Below are 10,055 nucleotides of genomic sequence, written 5' to 3' on the forward strand. Positions count from 1 at the left end.
CTCTGCAAGTTTACTCAGCCTTAGCCTCTTGAGGGCAAGTACTGTCAGAGGCAGTCTAAGAAAGAGAAATGGCATTCAGACAATTTTGAAAAGAAATTGTTGCAGAATTCGGTAAGAGCAAAGTTGAAGGTTATCCTGTCGTCTTTCCCAAAAGAGAGCCAGATGAACTGAAATCATTTGAGCCAATCAGGTTGTTGCACCGATGCATTCACACATTAGAAATTTCTGACTGTTTAAACTGTGTGGTAGCGTATCTACACATTATTAAAGCAGACTACTGTGAGTATAATTGAAAATTCCTGCTTTTTAGACTTTTGATTTCATAAAAGCCCTCACAGGGTCTTCGCAAGATAGTCTAGATTGAATAGAGCCGTATTTTATTCAATTTTTAGATAATATGATACATATTCTGATTTTAAACATAAAACAGCCGGTTGAGAATTTCAGCAAATTTCACTTGATGTTAAATAACAGCAGCTCTATCTGTACTGTGCTGTAACAGCCAGTAAATGAAAAGTTAAAAACAAAAAAGGAGAGACTGAAAAAACATCCTTCAACGCCTTAAGAGTGGCGATGTTGCAGAGTTTGTGCACTAGAGTGCAATCTGCAACTTTCCTGTTGGCAACACACATAATCAGCAGATCCATGCAGAGTCAGGTAGAGCATAAAAGATGGGGAATGTTGGGGAAATCAGTTTATTCATGTGTTTGAAAGAAAAAAAAATGCTGGCTGAAGCATCGCAATATCAAATTTTTAGCTTTGCAAATATTGGTATCAGCATCAGTCTTCAAAATCTTATATCAGTCAGGCTCTAGGCGTCACCTTCAACCACATCAGAGAGCTGTTTCTTTCACACATGTGATTTTTTAATGCACCAATCAGCATGCATTACTGAAATGCTAGTGATTTAAGGGCAAAATTTGCTTCACGGTGAGAAAAACTAAAGGATATCATAATATTTGGTTTTGGTTTTGGTTTTGTTTTGTCTAGAAGCAGGTGTAAATGTGTCATAATAATGACACACTATTCATCGCGAACTATCCTGAGAGCGCCCCCTGCTGTGCCACTGGCTGAATTGCAGTCAATTACTGTACAACAGAATTATTGCGAAGAAAAATGGATATCCTTGAACTTCTCTTTTAATACTTCCTGGCTTATTATAATCATGATATATCATATATATATATATATATATATATATATATATATATATATATATAAAAAACACCCAGCACGCCCCTGCGGGCGGTTTATCCTTCAAGCTCGGGTCCTCTACCAGAGGCCTGGGAGCTTGAGGGTCCTGCGCAGTATCTTAGCTGTTCCCAGGACTGCGCTCTTCTGGACAGAGATCTCCGATGTTATTCCCGGGATCTGCTGGAGCCACTCGCCTAGCTTGGGAGTCACCGCACCTAGTGCTCCGATTACCACGGGGACCACCGTTACCTTCACCCTCCACATCCTCTCGAGCTCTTCTCTGAGCCCTTGGTATTTCTCCAGCTTCTCGTGTTCCTTCTTCCTGATATTGCTGTCATTCGGAACCGCTACATCGATCACTACGGCCATCTTCTTCTGTTTGTCTACCACCACTATGTCCGGTTGGTTAGCCACCACCATTTTGTCCGTCTGTATCTGGAAGTCCCACAGGATCTTAGCTCGGTCATTCTCCACCACCCTTGGGGGCATCTCCCATTTTGACCTCGGGACTTCCAGGTTATACTCGGCACAGATGTTCCTGTACACTATGCCGGCCACTTGGTTATGGCGTTCCATGTATGCCTTGCCTGCTAGCATCTTGCACCCTGCTGTTATGTGCTGGATTGTCTCTGGGGCATCTTTACACAGCCTGCACCTGGGGTCTTGCCTGGTGTGATAGACCCCAGCCTCTATGGATCTTGTGCTCAGAGCTTGTTCTTGTGCTGCCATGATTAGTGCCTCTGTGCTGTCTTTCAGTCCAGCTTTGTCCAGCCACTGGTAGGATTTCTGGATATCAGCCACCTCCTCTATCTGCCGGTGGTACATACCGTGCAGGGGCCTGTCCTTCCATGATGGTTCCTCGTCTCCCTCCTCTTTCTTGGGTTTCCGCTGCCTGAGGTATTCACTGAGCACTCGGTCAGTTGGGGCCATCTTCCTAATGTATTCTTGGATGTTCGTTGTCTCATCCTGGACTGTGGTGCTGACACTCACCAGTCCCCGGCCCCCTTCCTTCCGCTTAGCGTACAGCCTCAGGGTGCTGGATTTGGGGTGAAACCCTCCATGCATGGTAAGGAGCTTTCTTGTCTTTATGTCAGTGGCTTCTATCTCCTCCTTTGGCCAGCCTATTACCCCAGCAGGGTACCTGATCACGGGCAGGGCGTACGTGTTGATGGCCCGGATCTTGTTCTTACCATTCAGCTGACTCCTCAGGACTTGCCTGACCCTCTGCAGGTACTTGGTGGTTGCAGCTTTTCTAGCGGCCTCTTCATGGTTCCCATTCGCCTGTGGGATCCCCAAGTACTTGTAACTGTCCTCTATGTCTGCAATGTTGCCTTCTGGAAGTTCAATCCCCTCAGTTCTGACTACCTTCCCTCTCTTTGTTACCATCCGACTACACTTCTCCAGTCCGAACGACATTCCAATGTCATTGCTGTATAGCCTGGTAGTGTGGATCAGTGAATCGATGTCTCGTTCACTCTTGGCATACAGCTTGATGTCATCCATGTACAGGAGGTGGCTGACAACTGCTCCGTTCTGTAGTCGGTATCCGTAGCCAGTCTTATTAATGATCTCACTGAGGGGGTTCAGGCCTATGCAGAACAGCAGTGGGGACAGAGCATCTCCTTGGTAGATCCCGCACTTGATGGTGACTTGTGCTATGGGCTTGGAGTTGGCCTCTAGTGTTGTACGCCACATCCCCATTGAGTTCCTGATGAAGGCTCTTAGGGTCCCATTGATCTTGTACAATTCTAGGCATTCCAGTATCCAGCTGTGGGGCATTGAGTCATAGGCCTTCTTGTAATCAATCCAGGCAGTGCACAGGTTGGTCAGTCTGGTCTTGCAGTCTCGGCTGATTGTTCTGTCTACCAGTAGCTGGTGTTTTGCGCCTCTGGTATTCTTGCCAATTCCTTTCTGTGTCCCGCTCATGTATTGACCCATGTGCCTGTTCATCTTAGCCGATATGATGCCTGACAGGATATATATATATATATATATATATATATATATATATATATATATATATATATATAAAAACCACCCAGCACGCCCCTGCGGGCGGTTTATCCTTCAAGCTCGGGTCCTCTACCAGAGGCCTGGGAGCTTGAGGGTCCTGCGCAGTATCTTAGCTGTTCCCAGGACTGCGCTCTTCTGGACAGAGATCTCCGATGTTGTTCCCGGGATCTGCTGGAGCCACTCGCCTAGCTTGGGAGTCACCGCACCTAGTGCTCCGATTACCACGGGGACCATCGTTACCTTCACCCTCCACATCCTCTCGAGCTCTTCTCTGAGCCCTTGGTATTTTGCCGTCATTGTGGATGTTGGGTATCGAAGAATCCATAGGTCCCTCATCCTATTCATGTAGCCCCTTCCGCCGGGGTTACTTGCGTAGTAGCATTCCAACAACGCCCTGTTTTCGTCTCTTGCCCACCGATGCCTTCTTGTTCCAGTAGCCCACTTTTAGTCAGGGTGCCCTGGTCCCTCAACACCTGACGCGGACCTTGTTGATCCGGGCGACGTCCGAGCCAGCATGCCTTCATATTTATCTGTCTCGCTCATGTCTGCGGTAGGCTTGCTTAGCATAGGGGGTCTAGCCTTAGGACCCTTACTGGATACAGACGCCCCAGGCAGGAATCGAACTTGCGATCCTCTGCTCCTATATATATATATATATATATATATATATATATATATACACTGAACAAAAATATAAACGCAACACTTTTGTTTTTGCTCCCATTCCCCATGGGATGGACGTAGAGACCTAAAATTCATTCCAGATACACAATATAACCATCCCTCCCAAACAGTGGTCACAAATCAGTCCAAATGTGTGGTAGTGGGCACATCTGCTATATTGAGATAATCCATCCCACCTCACAGGTGTGCCACATCAGGATGCTGATCTGACATCATGAGTAGTGCACAGGTGTACCTCAGACTGCCCACAACAAAAGGCCACCCTGGAATGTGCAGTTTTTTGCGCTATTGGGGGTCTGGGGACCCAGAACCGGTCAGTATCTGGTGTGACCACCATTTGCCTCATGCAGTGCAACACATCGTCGCATGGAGTCTATCAGATTGTCAATTGTGGCCTGTGGAATGTTGGTCCACTCCACTTCAATGGCTGTGCGAGGTTGTTGGATATTCGTGGGAACTGGTACACGCTGTCGTATACGCCGGTCAAGCACATCCCGAACATGCTCAATGGGTGACATGTCCGGTGAGTATGCTGGCCATGCAAGAACTGGGACATTCTCAGCTGCCATCTGCCCTGAACAATGTGAACCATGATTCATCCGTGAAGCGCACACCTCTCCAACGTGCCAGACGCCATCGAATGTGAGCATTTGCCCACACAAGTCTGTTACGGCGACGAGCTGGAGTCAGGTCAAGACCCCGATGACGACGACGGGCATGCAGTTGAGCGTCCCTGAGACGGTTTCTGACAGTTTGTGCAGAAACTGTTTGGTTGTGCAAACCAATTGTTCCAGCAGCTGTCTGGGTGGCTGGTCTCAGACGATCTTGGAGGTGAACCTGCTGGATGTGGAGGTCCTGGGCTGGTGTGGTTACACGAGGTCTGCGGTTGTGAGGCCGGTTGGATGTGCTGCCATGTTCTCTGAAACGCCTGTGGAGACGGCTTATGGTTGAGAAATGAACATTCAATGCACGGGCGACAGATCTGGTTGACATTCCTGCTGTCAGCATGCCAATTGCACGCTCCCTCATTGCTTGTGGCATCTGTGGCATTTTGCTGTGAGACAGAACTGCACATTCCAGGGTGGCCTTTTGTTGTGGGCAGTCTGAGGTACACCTGTGCACTACTCATGATGTCAGATCAGCATCCTGATGTGGCACACCTGTGAGGTGGGATGGATTATCTCAATATAGCAGATGTGCCCACTACCACACATTTGGACTGATTTGTGACCACTGTTTGGGAGGGATGGTTATATTGTGTATCTGGAATGAATTTTAGGTCTCTACGTCCATCCCATGGGGAATGGGAGCAAAAACAAAAGTGTTGCGTTTATATTTTTGTTCAGTGTATATATATATATTATGTTTCATTTCATGCCAAACCCACTAAAGATTTTTTTTAATCAGATTTTATCAGATTTAATTGATATCAGAAAGTTGTGCCCAGCTCCAGTCTCCCGCAATTCCCGAAGGGACAGTTGTTTGCTGTGTATCAAACAGTGCACGTGCATTTTTTAGAACTCTAACACAAGAGGAAGTGGGTCAGAGCTCCTCAGAGGAGCCAGTGGAAGCTTGAACTTCCGCCTCATCATATATGCTTAATGATGAATGTGTAAAGGATGCGGTTATCTACAAAAAACAACATATGTGTACACAGACACAAGGACAAGAGGAGGGAAATACACTGAGCCACAGCATTAAAACCACTGACAGGAGGAGAGGAGAAAATTAATCACCTCTTTATAGTGCAATGCTCTCCCGTAAACCCTCAGGTCCCGGCCTACGTGTGGATGTTACTTTGACACGAACCAGCCACCTAAACACTGACATAGAGCAATCAATATCTGAGAGACTGGCCACTAAAAGGTTTGGAGGAAAAAAAGTGTTATTTTCAGACTAATGGAAGTTTGAAGTGTCTGAATCAAAAAGAGGATAATAATAGTTTAATGCATAATGACATCAACTGAGTTGATTTTTCATACGCTGCTGCTTGGCATTCGTTCTAGCCGATGCCACGGAGATACTCACTCAATAAATCACAAAGTAATGTGTCTCCATGTTCCAGCATGCACACTCTCCACACATCCTCTTTTCCTTCTCATCCCTGTTATGCATTCATGCATTCAGATCTCAATAAAGTTGTGGCTGCAGTACATCAGCGTCTAGCAACTGCAGATAGAGTTGAGTGAGTTTAAAATGTGGTGATTTTTTTTGAAGCGAACCACACAAATGGCTTAACAAATATCACCAAATACAGTATTTTATATGCAGTTTGGCACAAAATCTGTCTGCAAGCTAAAGGCACAGTAACGATATTTGAAAATTAAGTTTAAGTTTAAAAAGTTAAAGTCAGATAACTGTGATGTAAGTTTGCTCGATTTTTTTCATCAGACAATTAATGCGTAAATGTTGTGATTCTGAAATTATGTGGTGATTTTACTGCAAATGACCGACTTTGGCTGAAAGGTTATACAGGACAAGCCAAACTTTTCAGTAATGGGTAGGGGAGAGCGGGGATAGTTGTAACATTTTTGACATTTCTGTCTGTAAATTGGAGCTCTTTTAAGGTAGTGGATTCAAAATGTAATGCAAAGTATTTACATGTCTCTGCTATTAAATAATGCAGCTATTTTCTCTGCAGCACAATTACCCATTGCATGGTATGGCCTCAAACACGAAGAGTGAAATGTTACAATTAACCCCATAGTCTGGGTTAGTTGTAACATATCCTGGGGTGAAATGTAACACAATGAAATAAGGGTACTGACAAAACATTAACATGTAATCTTTGTTTATTCAACACATGAATGCACTTACATCCATTTATGTAGCTATGTGTGTGTGTGACAGAATGCAGAAATCTAGCTTTTGAACATATTCCAACCCCCCAAAAAAGACAAATTATGGAAATTTCTGCAACTGAATATTTCATTAATTTTGGTTGGTCTTCCTTGAGTTTGGCCTCATTGGCTCAGTGGGCATTATAACCTACAACTCTTGCACCAATTTTGAACATAACAATGAAGCTGAAAAAATGTAGTTGTTCACCAGCATCGCAATTCCATTACTTTTTATCATGGCTTACCTTGGTGTGGTTTGCAAAGTGCTTCAGAAAGATGAGGAAATCTGTTTCTTGCACCCATCCTGATTTATTTCCACTACCAGTACTTCCTACTGGTCCATCTCTGACACAGAGGTCTGCATAATGTATGTGTGGGAACACAAACAGTGGAGGAATTGTGTTGCCAATGGCATTAACCACATATACAAATGCGACCAGTGAACCTCTCTCTGCTGATGTCATTGCCCCAACTTGTTTAATATAAGTTAAAGTAATAGCGTGGTAAGTTGTAACATCTGCATTATTGTTACAACTGACCCAGACTGTTGCTGTTACAACTGACCCAGACTCCTATAGCCATGAACTAGCTAACATTACAGCCAACGGCTAAAACATTAGCACTAAAGACCTACACAGAATATATCCCCATAGACATACAAATAACATCATTTAAGTTTGATGGGTTTAACTGCAAAGCAGATAATGCTATTAAACATTGAAATAAAGTAGAAAAACTTACTTTTTGGCATACAAATTACTTTTTTTCATGTTAAATTATCTGTGTTTGACAAAATGTGCTGATTTTTCACATGTGATAGCAGAACTGAGTTGGGCATGTACAGGATGAATCACATCATTTGAAACTTAGCCCTGATTGGAGAAATTGGAAGTGTTACAACTGACCCACGTTACAACTATCCCCGGTCTCCCCTACTGTAGATCCAGTGTAGGGTAGACTGTGTTTACTGTCCTCTCTGCTCAGTTAAGTTAAAGGTAGGAGTTATTCGATGAAGTGCTTCAGCAACACCAAATTCCACCTTTATATTATCTTTTTACTGGCTAATGGTTTAAAAAGAGCCCACAATGACTCATGTAACATCTGCAAGACCACAAGGAACAATAAATATCAGAGTTTGCTGCAGCAACACAGGTCAGATGATCACAGCCTGTCCACAAAGAAAAATCTACTGCAGCTTACAGTAGAGAAGATTAAGTCAATTATTTTTCAGTGAGTCATTTCACCGCACTTCACCGCTCCATCAGATCTTAAGGAGTGCACACCTGCCAAATCCCACTTTAACCCCTGACCATATGGTATTTAAAAGAAAGAAAAAGAGTCAGTCAAACCAAACCAAGATGTGGGAGGCACTTCAGAAAACACGGTGTGAAAGTGACAGCTGCAGGGGTCTGCGAGGCTGCGATGGCTGCAAATGGATGATTCTTAAAAACAAACAAAGATTGAAGGACATCATATCAATATGTAGTAAAAGTAACTCTCTAAACTTTCAAATTCATTGATTTTACACTTCATTTTATCTCTAAAGGTTTTGCTGAAAAACTTTAAATTTATTGGGTGTGCCCAACAGATTGTGTAAAATACAGTAACTAATTTAAGTTGTCGATCCTTATTTCCTTTTGCTGGAGCTATGTCTGCACAATGATGGCAGTTATGTGGAATTATCGGGTGGGGCTTTCTCTCTGCCTCTCTCCAGGCTGTCAGAGTAAAAGAGAAATCAAAGCAGCACTCCCTTTCAGTCTGCGTGAAGAAGCTGATGGATGCCGCCGGAGCATTTGCAAACAAACACTCACACTCACTTATAGATCCGAAATGTTTTGTGGATTCTGCTGGCACTAATGGATGCAAGCAACAAGTTCACAATTCACACTCTTAATGCATTTGTAGTGAACTGGAAAAATAGTGAAATACAATTATGTGCATGGAGCAAAAAAGTTCTTTTCTGTTTAGACTGACTACTACTGCAAAAATACAATTAAAAGGAAAAGGTTCAAATGCTTTTTTCCCCTGAACGTTTCTCTTAATGTGGTGATTGTACAGAGCAACCGTTTTTCCTACAGTTGGAGTCTTGCACACACACACACACACACACACACACACACACACACACTGGAGGAATAAGGTTTGAGGGTTTCGTGTATTTTGGGGAAACTGGAGTTTGTTTAGTGCTTTCCTAAAGATAAAAGCAAAAACTAAAAAAAACCTATTTGTTGGAGCTCCTGGAGCTCATAATAAAATTAAACTGCCACGAGTTAGTGTTGGATATAATATAACTCTATCCTACTTTATCAAAGAGAAGACCGTGGAGCCTTACCTGAGTCCGTGTAACGGGGTCTGGCCAGATCCCTGAAGTAGTAAATGAAATCCAGGCAGTTGTCGTCCTGCACCTCTCCCTTGGAGCAAAGGTCCGAGAGCAGTTCCAGCGCCTTTCGACAAATCTCATCCTCTCTTTCTGCAGGCATTGCCCTCCAGCATCCTTCTGGCTGGTCGGCCACTCCGGCTGATCCTCCACCTCTATCTGTATCCTCCTCTCTCACACACACTCAGTCACACACCACCTCTAACAGCGCAAAGACGCACGACGGGAATCGCGGCTACACCCCTGGATAGCTCCGGTGCGCATCCGTCAAAATCCGCTGCAAACCGAATTTCCCGGAGTTTAATTGTTTTTTAAGTAAAATCAGAAGGTTTTGGCCGCGATGGGAGAAGTTTTCACCGGCTTCTCTCTCTCTTTTCTTTAAATCCCCTTTCACTCCGTGTTGTTAAGCGATGAAAACGCGGCTCCAAATCGGCGCGCGGCTCACGTTGTTCACCTCCCTCTTTTGAAATTTCCTTTTCTCTTTTTTCCCTTTATTCCTTCCTTCTCACCACCACTGTCTCCTAAGCGCTGCTCCGCTGCTGCTGAATCACTACTGAGCCTCCAGGCTTCAGTAGCGCCAGTCAAGGTCTTTGAATGAATGCTCGGCTTTCACTGCACTCAATTATTTCTCCACGCACTGGGATGCAAAAAGACAGACAGGAAGTTCTGCCTCCATCAGCGCCCCCCTTCCCACACCAACGAAGTCCTTTGAGGAAGAAAAGCCGCCAAGAGATCTGTGTACCTCTTCTTAAACAACGGAAATGTCACGGAATCTCACCCTGGTTATCTCCTTATTCTCTTTTATCTCATGCGTAAAGTCAAAGATCGGATTCCTTTCACCAGGTAATCACATGAGTAATGTGATATCCGCTTGCGCTCCTGGGTAGTAGATGTAAGGGGCTCAAACACCTGCGAGGGCCCACATGTACGAGCCTGACCTTTACTGA

At 44.4% G+C, this 10,055-nt stretch overlaps 1 protein-coding gene across 1 annotated transcript in view; it reads right to left on the reverse strand.

Annotated features, from left to right (window-relative positions):
- Nucleotides 1-9,799, reverse strand: part of syt9b (synaptotagmin IXb) — a 68,165-nt gene extending 58,366 nt beyond the window's left edge. The window contains exon 1 of the mRNA XM_086301912.1: nucleotides 9,064-9,799. Within this exon, the coding sequence (XP_086158038.1) occupies nucleotides 9,064-9,211 (148 nt within the window). The 5' untranslated portion in view covers nucleotides 9,212-9,799. The remainder of the gene's footprint in view (nucleotides 1-9,063) is intronic.
- Nucleotides 9,800-10,055: the final 256 nt, after the last annotated feature.

This window comes from Aulonocara sp. 'chitande type north' Nkhata Bay, linkage group LG7, assembly GCF_057382095.1.
Source record: "Aulonocara sp. 'chitande type north' Nkhata Bay isolate Kocher_YH1m ecotype deep benthic linkage group LG7, A_spYH_male_GT1.1, whole genome shotgun sequence".
In the NCBI taxonomy this organism is placed as follows: Eukaryota; Metazoa; Chordata; class Actinopteri; order Cichliformes; family Cichlidae; genus Aulonocara; species Aulonocara sp. 'chitande type north' Nkhata Bay.